Source organism: Oculina patagonica, chromosome 7 (assembly GCF_052425735.1).
Source record: "Oculina patagonica isolate OP01 chromosome 7, crgOcupat, whole genome shotgun sequence".
Lineage (NCBI taxonomy): Eukaryota > Metazoa > Cnidaria > Anthozoa > Scleractinia > Oculinidae > Oculina > Oculina patagonica.
This window is the reverse complement of record NC_135764.1, coordinates 21,253,866-21,275,750: the sequence shown is the minus strand read 5'-3', so window position 1 is coordinate 21,275,750 and position 21,885 is coordinate 21,253,866. Positions and strand designations below refer to the sequence as shown.

The window sequence follows — 21,885 nt, the reverse complement described above, 5'->3', positions numbered from 1 at the left end:
CGCTAAGAACCGTCAGACGTGTTCATCCAATACGGCCTTGGATAAAAAATGTTTGATCGGCAGTTTTCCCGGCTTACCGCAAAAAAGTTGCTGGAATGGCTACTTACCCACACGCAGGTATAAAAAACAACGCAAACGAAATTGTAGCATACCCGGCACTTAAAAGATAAAATGTTTTATATATTTCCCCAAAAAGTTAAATTTCGATATAGCAGCAACTATATATGGCAATGTGTACTTCACTGTAAACAGACCCCAGAAAAAACACACACGAAAAAAATAATCGAAAGAGCCTAGAGGCACCTCGTACACTTTCGTTTAACAAACCCACCCCAACCCACCCCAAACTTATACTTCTCAACCAACAATAGATTTTCCACGTTTCTATCTGAATAACAAATTGTAAAGGAAGTGAAATTTCTCACACGGAAAGTCAAACTAAAGGGCTGGATATTACTATACGCTGAATTTAATTTTAAAATTTAATTTTTACTTTTAAAGACGCCGTTCTCGGCTTTGCCGTCGGGGTTGCAAAAACTGCCTACTGGTTAACCCAAGTTTCTTTTCTTGTGCTTGCTTTTATATTCAACTTACACCTACACAAACGTGAAGGGGCGACCTTAAAGCTTTAACTGTAAAAATACAGCTTCAACAATAGTCACTTTCGCTAAAGCTAACGTCTTGTTGACTATAAAGTCGCCTGATAACTTACGACAAACTGAAAACCCTAAAAGTGATTTAAGCCATATAAATTTTTTAAAAAGTTGCCATTAAAAAGTGGACAGTCGTTCCAAAACAGATTTATGCTAACCCGGGATTGAACAAGGCTTTTATTTCTCTTATCATACTTTAAAAGTTTATTTCCTTGCTATAAAATGTAAAGTTACAATTTCAGATCAGTTTCTGGCGTCAGCAATACGGAGTCAAATATAACAGTAGTCATGCAGTTGTTGTAAGAGGACAAGATGATTCACTACCAACGACTGGTAAAATCAAAGCGTTGTTTGAGTTTACAAGAATGATGTTTCTCATTGCAGTAACTCGTTTTTTTTGGGGGGGGGGAGGGGGGGGGGGGAGAGAAGGGGAGCGTAAACGTGCTGTAAAATGTCTATTTGCCAACGCATGCAACGCTAAAAGTTTCTTGTAAACTAACTTGTCGACCATTCCAAAACTCCGGCTACGTGAAAACTTAATACATGTAATATAAAAAATAAATTGGCATCTTTTTATATCGTCGCTGGATTCCACGCATAGTAATCGTCAGTTACTAGCAGCTTTCTCTATACTTTTACAAGCGTCTTTCAGCTTTCCAACCAGATCCTAAAAAAGGGAAGAACAGATACATTGTAATCACGCGTAAATAGAGTCTGGACCGGGGATACCCGTTTTCTTACACCGCCTCCCCCCCCCCCCCAAGAGTTTCCTTCAACGGTCATCGACGCACTGTCAAATCAACACCCCACAACAAGAGGGCATATAAAGCCGGAGGCAGAGGACAAACAAACTCTCTTCGTGTCTGTTGTTTTATCCGCGACCCGATTTAGCCAATATTCTTACTAGAGTGTACCGATTATCCAGGCGAGCGCTTTACTGGGTTTTTAGTTTTTTGTTGTCTTAAAAGTAGTGGTCTTAGGGCGGTTTCCATTTGTCAGAACTGACCGGTCGGGCCGATAGTTTTAAATGTAGAAATTGGCCTTTCCACGAGATTTTCCCACAAACCCACAATAACAATGTATAATATTTAAGTGTTGACAAATGATAAGTGCCCTTAGTTATGAAATATGTAATAACTTAAGCTGGGACTTAATTCTGATTGTATTAACTCTCCAGGACAATCGTTCACTTTACCTGTAACTGCTCCATTGAACATGAAAACTGAACATCTTTTCCTTGAGATTTTCCAACTTCCTACAAAAAAAACGCGAAATTTGTCTTGTAATTAAAAAAAAACCAATACGTTGTCAACACCCCTCTCCCTCCCCCCCAGAAAAACTCTCTGAAACGGGATTCTCTCCCTCCCCCCCCCCCCAGAAAAACTTTCTGAAACGGGATTCTCTCCCTCCCCCCCCAGAAAAACTCTCTGAAACGGGATTCTCTCCCTCCCCCCCAGAAAAACTCTCTGAAATGGGATTCTCTCCCTCCCCCCCAGAAAAACTCTCTGAAACGGGATTCTCAGAGAATATAAAAATATGTTGTCATGGAGACAGCTGATAAGAATAAAACTACAGGTAATTCTCTTGATCTCCAGAACTTCCATAAGCAATAAGAAGAAATAAGTAAGGATCTAGCCAATAAATTTCCAACCTTAAGATTAAACACTGACACCTGAAACGCCCTAAACCGCCAGTGACTAGCGTGGGGCCTATGTTTTGCTTCTGACGTCATCGCTTTAAGCAAAAAAAAAAAAACTTATGCTCAAGTTCTGCAGGAGGAAGAGTTTTTTCCTGACCAATGAACCCACAGCAGGATGATTGGTTTAATTGTGCTTGTAATACGTACAAAAGCGCTTAGAAATTTGAGTGAAAAGAAAAAAAAAAAAAACGGAGGGAAATTTCACGCTTCTACCCTTGGCTACTCTTGGGTAGAAATTCCCCCGTCTCGTTGAGTCCGGTAGAAGTCCAACAAGCGCAGCAAAAACGCACAAAAAAGGAGAAAAAGCGAATCGGGGAAAATAGAAAAAACGGAAAACCTAAAAAGGTGGATTACTATCTCTTCAAAAAACTGCTTCTCTATGAGGTGCCATATAACAACACCTTCCTTACACTTTACATAAAATACACCCATTCCCAAGTGAGAATATTTATGGTGCACATTTGAAAACAAGGACTGATTTTCAGAAAACACATAGCTAGCTAATATCCAAAATTGAAAGTGACTGTAAAAACAGAGATTTTAAATGCAGCTAGAATTTTTTAGGTTTAGTTAGACTAAAACCAATGCTGGTCGGCATTGCATTGCAGCAGTCATGCGTCTGTGCAGAAGTGCAGTGATTCATGTGGCCGTCTGCTCAAGTTAAACCATGCTTTTCTGCTCCCCAGTGCTGGTCAGCATCGCATTGCAGCAGTTATGCATCTGTGCAGAAGTGCAGTGATTCATGTGGTTGTATGCTCAAGTTAAACCATGCTTTTCTGCTCCCTCTCCTTTCACCCTCTCATGGGGTAAGCATTGGATTCGGTTACTATTTTGTTGGTTAGTATTCCACTGATTCTACCAGTGTGACGGTGCCTGGTGGTTGACGCTCTCAGGATTGCCATAGATACCTTCGCATTCGCTAGAAGCATGCATGGTTCCACCATAAGTGTTATTTTCCACTGGCTGAGTGAAACGAAATAAGTGGAAAATGTTTTTCTCACACACCGCTAGGACCTGGGAAAGGGTCATGTGACCTTTGGCGGGCAGTTGTTTTTGTTGCGTCCGCCATTGCTGACCTTTTCCCACCCACCCGCCCTAAGATTTTTAGTTTGTGCAGTATTTTTTGTTAGCTTTGCCATTGTGCAATTTTTCCCTGTAATACAGGATGTACATGTATGGTTTTGTTGAGTTTGTAATAAAGGTCAGGTGGCGGTGGGCCTGGCATGGCTACCAGTGGTGTGTGAGAACTAAGGCACCATTTCCCAAGCTCATCTACTGGTTATGAGTTTAAATGAAAATACAGCTGCAATGCATCATACCTCGGTTTTTAGTGTGATGAGGTAGGTTGGTTTATTCACTTTCTCCATTTGATTATTCTAAACGTTCAAAGTAAACAAACAAATAGATTAATTAATTAATTAATTAATTAATGAAAATCACTGTAGCACTAGACATGTGACTGATTTGCTGAAAAAAGCCACCAATCGGTGGCCTAGTCTGGTCAAATTAATGAGGTGCATTTAAAAGAATTATTATTCAGAGGCACATACAGTAAAAACCCATGTATAAGAACCTAGGTTTTTTCAAGTTAGCCTAAACAGGTTCTTATATAAATGGTATTTAGTGTAAAATTAGGCTAACTAGGTTCTTAATTAGGTTCTTAACTTTTGTTCAAGAAATAAAGTAGAATTTTTAAATGATCTGGTCTTTAATGTCCAATAACAGTATTCTTGGAGGCTTCGGTAAGCAAAATACTATACTATGCTGTAACTATAATGTGTACAGACTGTGTTTTAAATATATATTTTTAGGAAGATTTTTCAATTCTATATTTTAAAGAAGATTATTTTTTTCTTTTTTGAAAATAAGAACCTGTTTTAGAATTTTAGCCTAAAATGGTTCTTATGTGAAGGGTGCTTAAAAATGACATTTTAGCCTAACAGGTTCTTAATTAGGTTCTTATACGCGGGTTTTTACCTTATGATGATTGATTAAGAGTTTGGCAAAAAGAAAGTGACTGTTTTATGAAAGTACATGTAGTTACACCCCTCTTGTCATCAGGCTTCGTTTTTTATGCGTTTTGTTCATGGGCTTATTTACTGTAGCATAGCTGGTGCTGCTTGTGATTTAGCTTAAAGACCCACAAAATAACTATGTGGTTGCTTCAATGGAACTTTATTGTAAGTATAATTACCTTTACATAATAATCTAATCTCCAATCCACATCAACAATATGAGGAAATGAACTTCCAGTTCTATAATGGTAAAAAGGTACAAATGTAGGACAGCGACATTATTATTCACTCAATAGATTGTTGTCTTATTAACTGGACTCTGCTTTGTCCATATATACTTGATGTCAAGTTCTGTAATTATATTGAAAAATTTGGTTTGTATCTGATCTTAAAATCGGTTTAAAAAGGTGGTAAAAAAAAATACGTATAAGACTGAATTTTCGGTAACTCTCTGTTACCTTCATCAGAGTTAAAATTGGTTCAGTTTTTTGCATAATAAGTTTTTTACATGCTCATTCACACGGTTAATGTACAGTGTACATGTACAAGAACATGTACACTACATGCAAACAATATACACTGTTAGTAGTACCTATGTTGTTTTTGGACTAGTCTACGTAAATTAATATTTAAGTAGTTAAAAACAATCAAACGTGCTAATAATGTTCAAAGTAACAAACTTAATTCATTATTAATAATTATTCCATTTTGTTACGAATCATGTTTTTTTTTTCCTTCAAACATCTGCTCTTCAAATGACCAGCACATTATTTCAAATCAAAAGTTATTGGAGAGGGGGAATACTTGACTGATTTGCTAGATGCAGTACAGTAAAAACCTGCATATAAGAACAAGTGAATTAAGAACACCCAGGCCTGATTTTAGGAAATAAAGTACCATTTATATAAGAACACATTCAGCCTGAAAAATGAAAGTTGTTCTTATATGGAAAAATATCAAAGATCAACACTACTTTTCATTGCACACATAATAGTTCCACCCCAATTACAGTACAGTATTGCCTTGATTTATCAATTTTATTAAAATTAAAATACAATTGTGTGCATCTATATTGATTTCATCTATTGGTAGCTTAGTATGTTCCTTATTTTAAGAAACTTTTTTAAGAACACTTAAGAACACTTACAGGCTGATTTTGCATATAAGAACCAAATCAGCCTGAACCGCCAAAATAGGTGTTCTTATACGCGGGTTTTTACTGTATAAAGAGGGGCACAGTGGCCTAACAGTTAGTGCACTGGACCCTGGATCGAGCCGTGCCAGTTTGAGCCCTGGCCAAAGGCATCACATTGTGTTCTTGGGAAAAACACTTGACTCATAGTGCCACTCTCCACCCAGGTGTATATTAAATGGGTACCAGTGAATTTAATGCTGGGAGGTAACCCTGTGATCCCGGACTAGCATCCCATCCATGGGGAAGTAGAAATATCCTAGTCGCTTCATGCTACAGATGACCTGATGTGCCACTAGGCTCGAGCGCAGACTTAACCTTTTTTCACTTGACCAGTTTCTAACTACATGCAGAATAAAAAAAAATGTACCTTGCTAGAAGTGCTTCCAAATCAGGTTTACAATCCTACAACCAAAATAAATTATATCAATGATTATTGATTTCAAGTGTCATTTTCTTCAGTCTGAAATTGTGGACATACACCATTTAAAAAATTAAGGGGTAAATGAGGTGTCATTTTCAACAATGATAATTATCTGAAAATTGATATCTATTCACAACCCTGGAGTAATTTACATGTTAAAAATTTACAAGGACATGTGGTTCTGACTGAGTCAGAGCAGTATCTAAGGGTGATGGAGGGGAGGGCGGGGGACGTGTAATAGAAACATGTGTTCATAAAAACTCTTTGACAGCAAATATTGTATTATTATTTTACTGGCATGTTTCCCATGTTACCAGAAAAAAACTTTGGCCAATACCAGGATGTAGACAAAACACCAACCCACAGCCAATAGACTTCCCCTATGCAGTGGCGGATCAAGGGGAGGGGCCAGGGGGGGGGGGGTGGGTGGGGGCGACCACCTTATTTTCCATTCTCGTCCCCATAGCCCTTTCGTTTCTCTTAGCCGGCTGCCCAGGGGGGGGTACTCCGGGATCAAAGTGACGGGGATGATCAAATGGAGGCAAAACTCAGGACCCAAAAAAATCCCTAAGTCTCCCGACATTACCCAAAAAAATCCCTGGACCAAAAAAAAACGGCCAAAAAAATCCCTAGTCAAATTATCCCTTAATTGCCAAGGCCGCGCCAAGGCACTTTAGTTTGATTTTAATACCCCCAAAAATCCCCTATTTTAATCAAGTCACCCAAAAATATACCTGCCAAATTCTCCTACCCAAAAAAAATCCCGGAATCGAAAATTTCGACCCCCAAAAAATCCTTCGCACATCCCCGTCACTTGGATCCCGGAGTACCCCCCTGGGGCCGGCTGGCGTTATATTTTCGACTTCCGTTTAGGAATTCTTTGTTCCAAACAGCCAATCTAAAAAATTCAAATTACTGGTAATTCAAAAATCCTATGTCCCCACAGCCCTTCATTTTCTTGTGCGAAGCCGGCTAAGAGAAACAAAGGGCTATGGGGACGAGAATGCTTATTTCAGGTCAAACCAAAGACTAAAGGGCTGAGAAAAATTATTTTTGAGAGTGGACCCCCCACTTATTTTTGGAGTCTGGTTGATTGGGCCCCCCACTTACCCAAAGGTCTGTATCCGGCACTGCTATGGATTATCCAAATGGACTACCCTTCCCGTACCGGTATTTAAAAATACACGGATGGGTGGCAAATGGCAAAGTTAAGACTGAGAGACAACAGGACTAGCATCTTTCTGGCAGCCTAAGCCTTTTCTAGCCTTGCAACAGAAATCAAGACTCTGAGAACACATCAGGAAAAAAAATAGATGAAAAGACTCATGACTTATATTATCCATAACATCCCTAGCTGAGTATGCTATTTACACATGTATTAGATTTACAGCAAACTTATAATTACAATTATACAACTTGAATGTACATACCAGAAAATGCTTTGTAAAATACTCTATTCTGTCACTACCCCATTTGCAGTCTTCCAGCAAAGAACTGTAACAAAAAAAAAAAAACCTGTTTCATTGAGCACAAGAATTGTAGAAAAAACATTTGCCCTTGCAATTATTTTTTGCTCTTACTTTTGAAAGGATAATGAAATTACTGATATTCAACAGAATAGGTGGAATTTTCATAAATGCTACTGGATAAATAAAAATAAAATGAGGTGGCTTTAGCAGAAAAAAATCATTTACTGACATAAAATAATATTTTTTTTACATGCACAATATATAATGTAGTTCTAAAGAAAACAAAAAAAGATCTTATACAAGCCTTCTGGAATACTCATTTTTGCTAACTTTAGTTAAAAGCACTTTTGGGTATCTTCCCCGTAGACTACTGCCTTGTCGTGGTGTAAGGCGCTTGCGTGCCTCAATGACCTTGAGAGCTATACCATCGGGGGTCTTCCCCCAGCAGGTCTAACCTTGGCGGGCAGGTCAAAGGGTAGAGGCCTGACCAAATGGTAGTCACTGGTCCTCCAGGTTGGGGGTTGGGCGTGTGGCTAATCCCCGCACCCTGTAAAAATATTTGATTACGGAAACCGAAAAGAAAATTGACGAATTCATCAGGGGGTGCCATCGGGCGACATGCGAGCCACCCGATGATAGCTTTCTCAGCTGGAATTCTGGTGTCCACGTATGACAGCGTGACACCCAAAGCTGCCCTAGCTGAGGTCACTGTGTTGTGTAATTCGGTAAGACAGTTTACTCTTATTGTGCCTATCTCCCCCCAGGTGTGTAAATGGGCACCAGCCAACTAATGCTGGTGGTAACCCTGCAATGGACTAGCATCCTATATGGAGAGTTATAGTCTCCTAGTTGCTTGATGCTACAGAAACCAGGATGAACTCTAGCAGTACAGGTCACGGCTTGGCTCCAACGCAGACTTCACCTTGACCTTTTACTGTAAGGGCATGGACATGGTGACAGATGTGTATTTTCTCTAGTTACCATAGTATTTTGAAAGTACTGGTATAATTCTTACGTTATACTGGAAGAGTCACTATCCATCTTTACAGCTTCTAATATCATTGTAACTAATCCAGCATAGGCCTGCTTTAAGGTTGCAGCATCAACACTGGCAACATCTTCATCATCTGTGTTACAAGTACACAAGGAATTGTTTTACAAAAATGCAACTTTGGTTTTACAAATTCACAGTCCACTTGAGTTTCAGACTAGAAGAGTCACTGAGTCAAATCTTGAATTAGGTGTGAAAATCACCTTGACTAATTGACTCATAGACTCAATTCACTGTACATGCCTGTGAATAAGTATTAACAAGATAAACTACAAATGTGTCCTACCCACTGGATATTGTGCAGGGATGTAGTTAGAGGCTAAAGTTTTGTATGAGTCAAATGAGTCAATGAGTCACGAGTCACATCTTGAATTAGGTGTAAAAATTACCTTGACCCATTGACTCATGACTCATTTGACTCATTAAACAGGGGACCTCCTCAAGATCAACCCAAGAAGAGCCTTATTTGGGAGAGATCCTTGGGCCAACCAGGGGGTTCCTAAAATTAAAAGCAAGCAAACTGGATAGCTTTCCCAGAGAAACTAGGAGAATATAACATGCCAGAGTATCTTGGTTAATTACTACTTTTTCTGATAAACGAATGTACACAAAAAATAATAATGATGTAAAAATGTCCCTTATACAACTGTGAGATCCCTGGCCTATGGTTTTTATATACACGTACAAGATTGCAATTTGGTTAATTCCTCTTCCTGTACTATTGTTGTAGAACCCAAAGCAAACTCCCAAATGCACTCCAAACTACCGGTGAAAATAATGGGAGGCTGCAGGGTGACCTATTGGTTGTTCCACAACAAGAAGCCCATGTTCCAGCTCTAGCTGAAGTCATTTTACACAAAAACATTGTATTCTTGAGCATTAAGATGATTTCTGCCCAACATTCGAGCAATACAGGTAAAAATAAAGTTACCAAAAAGACCTCTTAGCATGGCAACAGTTTAAGTACAGCTTACAAAAACCTGCCAAAAATTTAGCACTCAAGCTGACCCTGCGAGAGAAAAATGGATTTGAAAATGTCTATATTTCAGTTAAAACGGACATTTTTCGCCAGTTCAAGACAAAATGGCGCGCGTTTTAAAGATTTTTACGAGGTTTGACTTTAATTTTCTCAAAAATGCTTTAAAATTAAATTACGGGGTCACTAAGACAAATGAATTTCGATAAGATCTTTTAAATCGTATAGAAAACGTTGCCATGCTATTAGTAGATTTTTGGTACTTAATTTTTGCACTCATTGCTCAAACTTTCAGCGGAAACCATCTAAAACACTTCTACACTGTAGCAGTGGCTCTCTATCTTTTCTGAATAGTGAGTGGTAAGCCACGAGAAAAATGGATGCTCCTCCCAGGAGGAGTACTCCAGCTTGTAAATGACGGGGATGATCGAATGGAGGCAAAACTCAGGATCCAAAAAATCCTTAAGTCTTCCGACGTTACCCAAAAAAATCCCTGGACCAAAAATAATCCCCCCAAAAAATCCCTATCAAATTACCCCTAAATTGCAAGGAGGGGCAATAACATAACACAAAGAACGCTCGTTTTGTTAATTCATCATACCATAAATACGCCAAGGCCGCGCCAAGGCACTTTAGTTTGTATTTAATACTAAAAAAAATCCCCTATCTAAATCAAGTCACCCAAAAAAATACTTGCCAAATATTTTTTCGATCATCCCCGTCATTAACAAGCCGGAGTACGCCCCCCTGGGGTGCTCCTACTCCCCAATCCCTCTTTGTTTTTAGCCCTCATTTGCAAAATGACAACACTATCCCTAACGCAATGATCTGGAGCACAAGACTGACTGTTTGCAGTCTGTGGCTGGACCCAGTAATACAAATGGTAACTGGTCACCAGATACAGTAGGTAAGTTAACCTAACAAAGTGCTGGTATACGTAGGTAACCAGTGATTGACAAGTTAGCAATTCATCCGCGCCATGGAGAGTTGCAAACTCCTAGTTCGTTCCATTTTTTATACACAAGTACAGTAAGCTCCCACTATAACGGACGCCTTCGGGACAACGATTTGCTATTGGTGTCCACAATTGAGAAAATCCGTAGTAGCGGGAGCTATTTTCTGTAATTCTTATTCGCCGGGACTTAAACTCCTGTCCGTAATAACGGGGTGTCCGTAATAGTGAGGTGTCCGCAAGGCGGGAGTTGACTGTAATTAACTTTTATATCTAGTCAATAATGTGAATATAGTTAGTTTATTTTAATAATTTTATGTTTTAATATTGTAATGTATATAGTTAGTATATTTTAATATTTTTAAGTTTTAATATTGTAATGCGCTTTTGCTCATTTACATGTTAAAAAGCGCAATATAAATTCATAAATTATATTATATATTATAATTAAAAAGCACTAACGCACCAATGAGCCATTTGACTCCTCCAAATCATAGGATTAAATTGAATTGGAGTTTACCTTTCTGAAAAAAGTCCGTCCATATCCTGAGCATGTCCCCTCCCACCCCGTTCTGGAAAATGAATTTCCAGGGAGGCCCCTAGTCTGAAATGTAAGCCGTCCTCTCGTCCTAACCCCCCAGAGAAGAGGTCGGCTGACATTTCAGACTAGGAGACCCCTTAAACATGAATAATCCAGCCATCACACAGGAAATGCTCTAAACTAAAGCACATGTTTTAGTAAAAACCTAAATTTCTCCTTGTTGAGATTGATTCTTGTAAATTCGAATATGAAAATACAAATCACAACCGCCCCCCACCCCCCAGGCCTGCACTTTCCCGGAAACGTCAAGTTCAGCGAAGCGCCCAAAGCACTAAAAAAATAATAAAACATTTTAAACTAGAAATTTTCAAAAACTTAATTAAGAAGTAAAGTAATTGAGTTACTCACTTTGGAGAGCATCCTCGCTCTTTTTCTTCAGCAAAATGTCCACTGTAATTTGAACCAAGTTCCGAAAGCTCCGATCCCCAACGCGAGCCGAATCGCCACAAAGGCCAAGTCCTTCGGTCGCCACACTGCTCAGCTCCATTTTGCAACTAAATTTCCCTGTTTCAGCCTTTCAGTTTGAGCTACATTTGCTTTCCTTCTTCAGCAAAACACTGTTCCTACTTTTCCACCATGTTAAAATTTGAAGAAACTTGAGAACTAATGGGTCATTCCGCTGACCAGATTAGTAAAAGGTGCCGCGGCTCGGTTACCTCAGTGAGCTTTTGCCTATTGCAGAACTTTAGCAAGAGCTTACTTAATTTTGGTTATATTTTATTACAATCATGGCGATATTCCTTAGAAATGCAAGGATATTTACCAACCAGCGTCTCTGCCTTCAAGTGCAGCAGGTAAGAGACACACATAGAGCGAGACTCATTAAATCCAGCTGGGCTCACGGTCACCTTCTTTACTAGGACTAGGGTTGCATAACTTTAAAACTTTACCTTAGCTTTATACTGCATTGGACTGTTGGTTGTTTAACTTTGGCAGATTCTTACTCCTTGGGAAGTACATGAGATCTACTATATTCCGTTTATCATCCACCCTCTAAAGGATGGAGGTTTTTTAAAAAAGGAAACATAAAATTATGTAAAACTCTACCACTGTCCAGTTGTCCAGTCAGGTAGACCAGTGTTAGTTTTGGCAATTCTTTTTCAATTAACGGACAGGCAAAAAGCTTTTATGTTATCCAACTGTGGCGAACCTAGATCTTGAGCTAAAGTGGGGGGCTCTTTTCTTGTGTGATCACTCATAAAAATTTTAGCAGAGGAAATCATGTAATATGAAAATGCCTTATTAGTTACCTAATGGTACCTACATGTATAACAAAATTCTTGATCTTGATTGGTTCTGCGCGTGCCTATTTATCGCGTAATTGGCGCGCAATCACGTGGGTGTCCAATTACAGGTGTCCAATTTGAACAACTTCAAATTGGATACCTGTAATTGGACACATACGCCATCCGCGCGTCAATCATGCGCATTTGAATGGGTTCTTTCTTGCTGTTTGTACAACCAGTTGAATTTATCATTGATTTTTTCTCACTAAAAAGATTCTCAAAGACTTCCTAACCTTGAATTTTGTTATTGATACAATTAATTAGTAATTGGACCTCGTGTCGTACAATTCAGAGAATAATCGAGCTCGTAATTTCAAATCGGCCTCGCGCTGCGCGCTCTGCCGATTTTGAAATTACTCGCCCCATTACTCTCTAAACTGTACTCCACTCAGTCCAATTACTATTACTTATTCTTACTTATTACGTACTCTGGAGTACTAATTTTGGCGATTTTTGCAATTTCAAAATAATCGCGAAATTTAATATGCACGAAAAAACATTGTGCAAAATTTAAACACACGAAAATTAATAGCATATAAAGGAATGTCAAAAGTTAATAAAAATTTTAATTAGTTGGAACTCCAACATTCTACCCATGAAAAATATCTTTTCGTCATGTTTTCGACTGTACCCTTCCTCTGATTACTGTTTTCTTGAGCTTGTAACTTGGCCAAAACCTCTTTAGCACAGTCACCAAAGTTTCTGTTTGCAGGTTCCTTGTAGTTACATTGAGCCAGACCTTTGTACAGTAGTTCCTTAGTCTTTGACGACTGATCAATAATTAAAAACACTGACAAATTGTGAAATTAAATGCACTTTTGCTTTATTTTTTCTTAAAGTGCCTATGAAGTAAAAAATAATTGCTGTTTATTTTAAAGGCTTTTCAAAATAAAAAAGAATGGCGTTTTCCTTTTTGCAATATCTTTTTTCATTTTAGAGATATTTACGTTTTTATATTATGCAAATGAGGAAAGTGATGACGTCATTAATTGTTCCACAAAAAGATGAAGCATTGAATCAATAATATCTCTTGGAATATTTGAGCTGTGTTTTTCAAACTTGGCACAATTAATGTACACCACAAAAGACACAAAATGACACCTGTCGTGTCATTGCCATGGCAACAGTTTTGCTGCAAATACCTATATTAATTAATACTGATATCCCCCGTTTTTGCTTAATCAAAGATGATCCACTCCCAACAAGCTAATGAGGAGAGTTAGGGTAATAGGGCATTATGTGTGTTCCAAGCTGGACCCTCTGTTAGGCCTTTCTCGATTATGCTAGTAAAACTAGCATTTAATGCTACTAGAAATTCTCGCAAAAAGCCAAAAAAATGCTAAAATAATGCCTGATTTCCTTAAAAAATGCCACTTGAATTCCAAAAATTGCTTTGTTTTATTTACAAACTCTCACATTATATGCTCATATCAACAACAGGTGATACTTAATAATTGTTTGTTTATAAAAAAAAATAAAAAAATAAAAATTATTTAAAAAAAAAAATAAATAAATAAATAAATAAAAAAACACACACAAGTAACACAACACAAGTACGCAAGTAACACAACGCACAAACAGTCGAAACATACAGAAAACAATCAAATTAAGTAATCAAAATTGTGAAACTTTAGGATTATTTATCCTTCTGAGTTCTGAGTGCTGAAAATCTGGATCACAGTCATGAAAAGTGACGGAAAATGCTAGCAATTCTTTTTTAAAGAAAAAGCGAAAAAAATGCTCGTTTTCCCAAAAAATGCCGAAAAAAATGCTAGCATAATCGAGAAAGGCCTACCCTCTGTCCCACTTTAAAGGGTTGCAAATGGAGATATTTGGTTTATGACAGAAAGAGCCTGGAACCAAGAGTGTTGCCATGGTTACATCATAGTATGAGCCACCTTGCACCTTTAAGGAAGGTCACTACTGATGCCAAGTTTCAGAAATATCACCTTTATATTTTCAGAGATATCCTTGATTTTGTGATCTATCTTTTAGTGGAACAATTTATGACGTCATCACTTTCCTCATTTGCATAACACAAAAACGTAAATATCTCCAAAACGAAAGAAGATATTTCAAAACGGTAAACGCCATTCTTCTTTATTTGTAAAGGTCTTTCAAATAAGCATTAATTAATTTTTACTTCATTGGCACTTTAATATTCACGAAATTTGATTTCCAACTTTTTGGGAAATTAACTACACACAGTGTAATAAGGGCTACTGCTGCCTCCTCAAAGCACATAAAACCAAGCAGAATAAAGTGATTTGCCAGACAAGTATGGATTTATCCAAACATGATTCCATCTTGTCTTAGCCTCCCATGCTGTTGTTTTTAGGGGAGGAGTGAAACACGATCGCCCCTAAAAACGATTGCGTGGGAGGCTAATCTTGGCTTTGCCCCCATTTTATCCATAGTAGAAAGAGTAGAATTTAGGAATGGCACCCCTATCAGGCATCCAGGTGACCACCTATTCACATAGTCATTGATCACTGCACCCCTAAACTTTTGGGAATCCATACCAAACACCCTTTCATTTTTACAATAAAAATTAAGGGTGCTGCTCCTTACATCTTAGTCACACATGCCAAATTTTAGGGCTGCTGCATGAGCCCAAATGCCTGTATAAACTGGGCTTCAGTGGCTACCATGACTGAAGGAGCTATGTCACAAGTGACAAATTTTGAAAAAATTGTTGATTTTTTTTCAGTTTGTCTTTCAAAGTCCTTCTTAATCTTAGTTAGTAAAACAATCTGCGGTAATTTTTTGCTTATTTTTCTGGCTTCCTTGGTGATTTTACTACTTCAGAAAACTGATAATATTATGATGTTTCTTACAGTCTTAGTTAACTTACACATCAGAAAAATGACTTAAAAGATGGTGTCATAGCTCTTTTAACATTATGTATGTTGCCAATTTGAAGTGGTTGATTAACAAGCATTTCATTTTAATGTAATTAATTGACTACACTTCATAATGCACACATATATATGTCATATGTGTTCTGACTCATTCTCTGCCCTTTGTTGCACATCTCAGGCCTTTCGTTACTGTGATGTTGGAGTGATTGCAGCAAAGCAGCCTTTCCAAGTGGAACTCATTGAGGGAAAGAAATATTTTTGGTGCAAATGTGGACTTAGTAAGAAACAGGTAAAGGATATATTTTGAAATAGGACTACGATTTTAACCTTCAAATCTTAAAGGGGCTATGTCACGCAATTTTAGAGAATTTTGGCACTGATCAAATGTGAATAGAATTAACTAAAATAAACAATAATGGCTTAAAACTGTAGAAGAACTCAAAAGAAACACAGAAAGGCCAAAAGGGGCATGGATGGGCAAAATTTGAGAAGATTAAAACAAATTGCTTTTGGGTAAACTTGAAAAACATCAGCCCAACTTTTTTTAAGTTTATCTCAATTTGTATGAGTGTCATTTACAGTGCTTGGAAATGATCCTTGTTCATCTGCTTTAGAGAGTTGTCTGCTTAAAGGGGTGTCTGCTCTGTTGTCTGCTTAGGTGTCTGCTTTAGAGAGGTGTAGATCTGCTTTGGAGAAGTGTCTGCTTAGGTGTCTACTTTAGAGAGGTATCTGGGTGTCTGCTTTAGATTAGAAAGGTGTCTGCTTAGGTGTCTGCTTTAGAGAGGAGTCTGTCTTAGAGGGGTGTCTGCTTAGAGAAGGCCTGCTTTAGAGAGTTGTCTACTTAAAAGGGTGTCTGCCAAAATGAATCCACTTTAGAGTGGTATCTCAAGGAGTTGTTTTTTTAGAAAAGTGGACATCATAGAGAGAGAACCATTAAGAAGACCTTGACTGTTTTCCAATCGGCCAAGATATTCAGCCACAACCGTTCTTTTTATTTCCTCCAGCCATTCTGTGATGGAAGCCACAAGGTCACCAAACTCAAGCCAATCAAATTCGAGGCAGAACAAACCAGTTCAGAGATATTCCTTTGTGGCTGTAAGCAGACAGGTTCAGCTCCGTATTGTGATGGTACTCATGCTACTGAAAAAGTCCAATCAGCAAATTTATGATCTGAAAATAAAAATAAAAATAAAAGTGCTTCGTGTGTATTTAAAACGCTTCCTTGACTAACTTTTTTCTGTCTTTGTTTGTTTTTTTGTTAAACAATGTGAAGTGCCTAATGTTCCTGTGGCATGTTGGCGTGACACTAACGTGACGTACCTTTATCTCGTCGTGTTGGCGTGACAGCTTTGGAGCTATTAGCGACAGCTGGCTCAATTTTCTGATGTAGGGTCGAAAACTCCGCTGTTGCAAAACTGACTTGTTACTTTCGTAATTAATTTCCACTATTTTTTCCCTTCTTACATTGACGTGTTTAAGGTTGATATTGTGTCATTGGTACCTTGTCAACGAACAAATCAGGCTACCTAAAAAGTCCCGCACAAGGCATGTTGGAATTTAGGCCTGGTTGTGACCGGGAAAACGTGAGTTTGGCCGCTTTTTTAATGCACTGAAGAACCAGTCTTGAGCAGTGTATAAAGAGCTCTATTAAGCCCCCTTACTCCGCTCCCCCGGGACTTTCCATGGGGGAGACGGGGGCTAACATTCATTCAACGTCTGTCGATGATGGTTGGGGAATAGAGAGGAGCACAATGAATTTCACGTGAAAACAGTGTGCATGCGAGTAAATAATCTCTAGTTGAAATTTTATTGTTGCATTTTATCTTTTCCGTCCACCCTTATCTACAAAATTAGACAACTTGCGTTGAATGCGATTTAATTAATTACAATTGCTGATTTGCGACAATGTGTGGCCATTCTTTTACATCCATACTGACCTTTATATAAAGTTTAACTTCTAAATAGTGGATTGAAATGGTAGAAAAAAAAACAAACAAAATGACATTTTCAAGAAGTCGCAAAGCAAAAATGTTTGGACGGGTTAAGGGATAAGAAGAGGCCGGACATTTTCCCCCGAACAGAAAGGTAATTCAAAAAGTTTAACATCATCCCATTATTTTAAAGTAAGTAATTTTATATGTAAGTAATCGAATTACCACAAAATTAAGCATTTATTTAAAACGGAAGCTAAAACAACAACAAACAAATATTTATGGTATAATTTTTTTAAAAAAATCGCCTTGAAACTGCACTAGGTTTTTAAAGTTCATTAGTTCAGGATCTTTTAGGTTCTTGAAACACTGCCATTGTTTCAGTGCCGTAGACTGTTTACAGCCCTCTATTTTTTCGTATTCTTTCGATCGTGAACACAGGGAAGGAATCTGGACGCCAGCGCAAAACCAGAGGCACGAGGTTGGAGAAGGAGGGAGGGAGGGGATAGAGAGGCTGTGAACAGTATATCACTGCCGTGTTCATTATCGTTATGATCGAGAACTTGCTCATTGAAAAAGGGAGGTATATCTTGTGATTTGTTGCGTTAAAACGTTATTTACCCGCTGTATTGCCTCACGCCTATCAAGTCCGAAATTTCAAGAAAAACGTCGGGAAGTTTTTATATTCAATATAATTACGAATGATTGACATGCCAAAAGATGATCGAGAACTTTTTCATTGAAAAAGGGAGGTATATCTTGTGATTTGTTGCGTTCAAACGTTATTTACCCGCTGTATTGCCTCACGCCTATCAAGTCCGAAATTTCAAGAAAAAACGTCGGGAAGTTTTTATATTCAATATAAACTTAGGAAAAGTTTTCCTAAGTTTATCGGGTGAAATTATGTCCTAACATTAAATCACAAGTCACCTTTGCTAACATTACATGCCACTTGTCATTTCATCGTCATTTTCTAAGTTTGATGACCATAATTAACGAATATAGTCAAGAATCGCCAATAAAAGAAATAGTTTTAGTATTCAGAGGACGGCAGTGTGAAAAAGAGAAACTCGGCAAAAGCTGAACAAGGGCAAGTTAACTGCTTAGTTCCATAAGCACTCCGTACAGTTCAATACCCGATAGGTAGATACTGAATCTCCCAGAGGAATTCTTGCCAGTCTGAAAAATCCTGAAATACCGAAACGCACCCAGTTCCCCATCGACTGACCAGGTCGCGGTGTAATATGGGAAAGGTTCTTTGAGTCCGCGGTCATTCTCGTGCTTTTTCAGCAGTTTCCAACTACGCCCATCGAGCGACCCTTCGAGCCGCCAATTACGAATGATTGACATGCCATTGTCCCGCCCATGTCGCAGAGTGTAATGTGTTAGATACAAGGCGTATTTCTCGCTCAAGTCTACACACCACCAGGATCTGTCTTCATCCTTTGTGCCGCTTAAAGTACCGCCTCTCCGATTGTCGAGCAGGTCACTGGCCACACCCTGGTCGTCGGAGGACCGGGTAGCAATTATCCTTGTCGGAGAGGCACTGGTACTGCCGGGATTCACCCAAGGAGTGGTTCCGAAATTCGTTCCCAGGGCATAGATGACTCCGTGCCGGTCAAAATCCTTTCTGTAGTTTAAAACACCTGCATTATTTGAAGAAAAAAAAAATTTGTTAGAAATAACATTTTGAGGCTTGGGTTCAAATTTGGCTTTGTTGAAATATTTTCAATGGGGAGGGCTGTATAATGGCAACATTGTTTATTTCACGCCTCATAGCATTTAATGCCTAGTTAAGTCATATGATACATACTCCGCCCCTTCGCGCGCGGTTCACGATCTTTCCGTCCGTTCACGCGTGATTCGCGATGTCTCCCTCCCTCCGCACGGTGATCTCTCTGCCCTCGCGCGAGGTTCGTGACTTTCATCCCTACACGTGATCTCCTTCGCGCGTAACTTGTGGAGCTGCGTGTGACCCACGACATCTCCGTCCTTCCTCGAGTGATTTGCGATCTTTTCGTCTCTCCACGCGCGATCCCGTGATCTCTATGTCCCACGTGATTCGGGATCTCTCCGTTTTTCCGCGCGTTATTCGAGATCTTTTCAGACTCACGGCTCGCACATAACACACGAACTCTGCTCGCAGCCGACCACTTCACCTTTTCTACTCTCACGAGCAATATTAATTCATCAGCTTTTAATTTTAAAGGCATCTGACTTGTAAATTTCATCATACTTACGTCCCGACATGCTCCTCAGTCTTGCTATTTCTTCTCTCAACACGTCACACTTGCAACGTTCCGCGAAGTCCTTACGAAGCCGTTGTATGTCTTGGGTATTTTGGTTCTCTTGATTATAAAGTTCATTCTTTAATCTTGTCAGTTCTTTCCAAGCGTCGGATTTAGCTTTTACCTCAATCCCCAATTCTTCCTTTGTTTCCTTCAGCTTCTTCTTTTCTCGAGCTAAATTTTTCTTCACCTTAGCAAAGTCTTCTTGATTCTTCTCCACTTGTGATTTTTCTTTCTTTAATTGCGCAGTTACCTTTTGAATTTCCGACTTGTGCTTATTTATCTGGTCGTTCAATTCATCGTTCTGTCCTTGCAAATTTTTCATTTCCAACAGCTGTTGTTCGTTCACGTCGTGCAACATCTTTTGCAATTCCTTTTCAAAGTCTCGTGACAAATTTTCATGTTCTTCTCTCATACTTTGTATTTCTTTTTGAAGCGTTTGTTTTTCTCTCGAATGCTCCACTCCAAGCTCTTTGATTTCTTTGTTTAACGTCTTCGTTTCTTCTTCAAACTTGTCTTTCTTTTCTTTGAGGAAATCTTTCTCGGTTCTCAACAAGCTACATTCTTCTTCTAGTGCTTCGCAACGCTCACACTGTCGATTTTCTAAACAAAAAAAAAAAACAAACACGCAAGTCTTACTTTCTTTCGTGAAAACAAAGGAGTTGAAATTAAGGTTCACATCGGGGACCTAAAAATTCGGAAGAATTTGTCAATGAATCTACAACCATTGCCAAAACTGTTGGCACGATTTTCATAATAGCTATTTTCCCCCTCCCCCCCCCCCCCCCCCCCACGTTACAATGTTGCCATACCCAATCTAGATTTTGAAAAACACTAGTTTTTGTAAAACACTATCAAGGGACTGTCCAACATTGAAAGAGGGGAGGGGGTAACCTGAACTCATCTTGTAAGCAGTAACAGTGATTCAAACGATGATGAACTGCTAAATGAAGTGTATAAGGGTCAGATGAGATAAGCGTTCTTACTACTTTTGTCTAGAGTTGTATGTCATCAGATGGTTTTTAGGGTAGTACTTGACATTGGCGGATCTATAGGGGCTCGTAAAAGAGGGGGGGGGGGGATTGACAGCGTGCCATGTTTGCTTCAGTAACGCGTGGGACCCGAACTGCCCACGAAAATTGAACACATGCATGAAACAACAATTGTCGCGTTTTTTGCTTCTCAATCTCCGAGATCGATAAGGAACGTAAAAGGGTGATCAGTCTCAGTCCCGAGTTTACTTTTAAACGGTTTTTAGTGCCAAACCAAATGGTGTTCCTCGAGCCTTCAATTACGATTCGCTGGTTCCATTTCTTACCAGCCCTCCCTTTTCCCCCTTCCCCCAAACTACGTTTCGTTGCTTACCTTCAAACTCCAAGTGGATTGGTTCTCCAGGTGATGTTGCTCTGTCGTGGAAACTGGCGCTTCTTTGTTTTTCCAAACTGGCGAGAGCATCCTCGAACTGCCTTTCCAACTCCTCGTAGCTTTGTTTCAACTCTTCATGTTCTTTTGTTACTCTAGCTAAATCTTTTCTTGTTTCATCTAACAATTCAGCAGCCAGGGCATCGTTCTTTGGAAGTCGAGTTTTTATCTCAAAGTCCACATTCTCGATGAAAGGGATATGGGTAGAGAGCACATTCGGGAGTTTATCAACCACTTCGTTTCTCCCCTGTCTTGAAATCAAACGCATCTCTTCACAATAAACCGTTTCGTTCAGTACATTGTTCTTGTACTCTGACAACTTTACCACAAGCTCCTTGTTCTCTTCCGAGATGTTTTCGTAGCTTTGCTTAAGGTTACGCAAATCTTCGTCCATTTGGTCGCACATTTTTCCCAAGCGCGCTGTCTCCTCCACGAAGACTTGTTTATCGTTTTTCTCAGTTAAAAGTTCTTTTTCAAGCTGTTTAGTTGTGCTCTCTAACTGGCGAACCCTTGTCTGCATGTTTTGTTTGTCTTCCTCGCCTTTTGCCATAAGTGTTTCATGGATGCTTTTGAGTTCTTCAAGTTCCTTCATGGTCTTTTTGTGTTTTTGTTGCTCCTTTTCTAAACTTGTTCTCATCAGATGGACCTCTTCTCGTAACCTCGCACTGTGCGTTCTGGCGCGATTTAGTTCTGTCTTAATTTCCTCCATTTCTGAAAGAGAAATAAGGTAAAACAGGTTTGGTTTACAGAGCCATCAGAACCTAACATATCTATTTTCTGTTATAATCTTCCTAACAGTTTTAGATCGCTCAGTTTCATTGGCTAAATCGGAACAAGCGGCGAACGCTTGCAAACCAAATAATGTGACAACCAATTTCTGTCACATGCTTGGTCATCTCAGTGGAATCTTATCACGTGATAAAATCGCAGTCCATAAAAATCAAAATGTTTTCAAAGCATGAAAACTCGGCCATATTCCACATTTGATCTTTAGCAGTGATTTCATATACTGTAGTAGCATGTTTTACAACATGCTTTAAAACTGCACAATGGATTTTGAAAGAA

The 21,885-nt window shown here is 38.9% G+C and overlaps 3 protein-coding genes across 5 annotated transcripts in view; 1 reads left to right on the top strand and 2 right to left on the bottom strand.

Annotated features, from left to right (window-relative positions):
- Positions 1-813: 813 nt before the first annotated feature.
- LOC144659836 (COMM domain-containing protein 3-like) lies at positions 814-11,638 on the bottom strand. The gene is made up of 8 exons (XM_078520364.1): positions 11,381-11,638; positions 8,468-8,579; positions 7,414-7,477; positions 5,930-5,964; positions 4,547-4,607; positions 3,672-3,728; positions 1,849-1,908; positions 814-1,320 (listed from the first exon to the last, which is right to left on the bottom strand). Exons 1-8 carry the CDS (start codon positions 11,517-11,519, stop codon positions 1,261-1,263), a joined length of 588 nt encoding a protein of 195 aa, XP_078376490.1. The 5' UTR covers positions 11,520-11,638; the 3' UTR covers positions 814-1,260.
- Positions 11,639-11,664: 26 nt separating this feature from the next.
- On the top strand, positions 11,665-16,387 carry LOC144659837 (uncharacterized). The gene is made up of 3 exons (XM_078520365.1): positions 11,665-11,826; positions 15,358-15,468; positions 16,184-16,387. The coding sequence occupies exons 1-3, from the start codon at positions 11,761-11,763 to the stop codon at positions 16,346-16,348; spliced, it is 342 nt and encodes a 113-aa protein (XP_078376491.1). The 5' UTR covers positions 11,665-11,760; the 3' UTR covers positions 16,349-16,387.
- Positions 16,388-16,977: 590 nt separating this feature from the next.
- LOC144661521 (uncharacterized) overlaps positions 16,978-21,885 on the bottom strand; it is a 216,163-nt gene continuing 211,255 nt past the window's right edge. For all 3 annotated transcript variants that reach the window (XM_078522317.1, XM_078522316.1, XM_078522318.1), the window contains exons 3-5: positions 20,764-21,531; positions 19,351-20,001; positions 16,978-18,756 (exon numbers count right to left, since the gene is read on the bottom strand). In XM_078522317.1, coding sequence (XP_078378443.1) covers positions 18,206-18,756; positions 19,351-20,001; positions 20,764-21,531 — 1,970 coding nt within the window. In that variant the 3' untranslated portion in view covers positions 16,978-18,205. The remainder of the gene's footprint in view (positions 18,757-19,350; positions 20,002-20,763; positions 21,532-21,885) is intronic.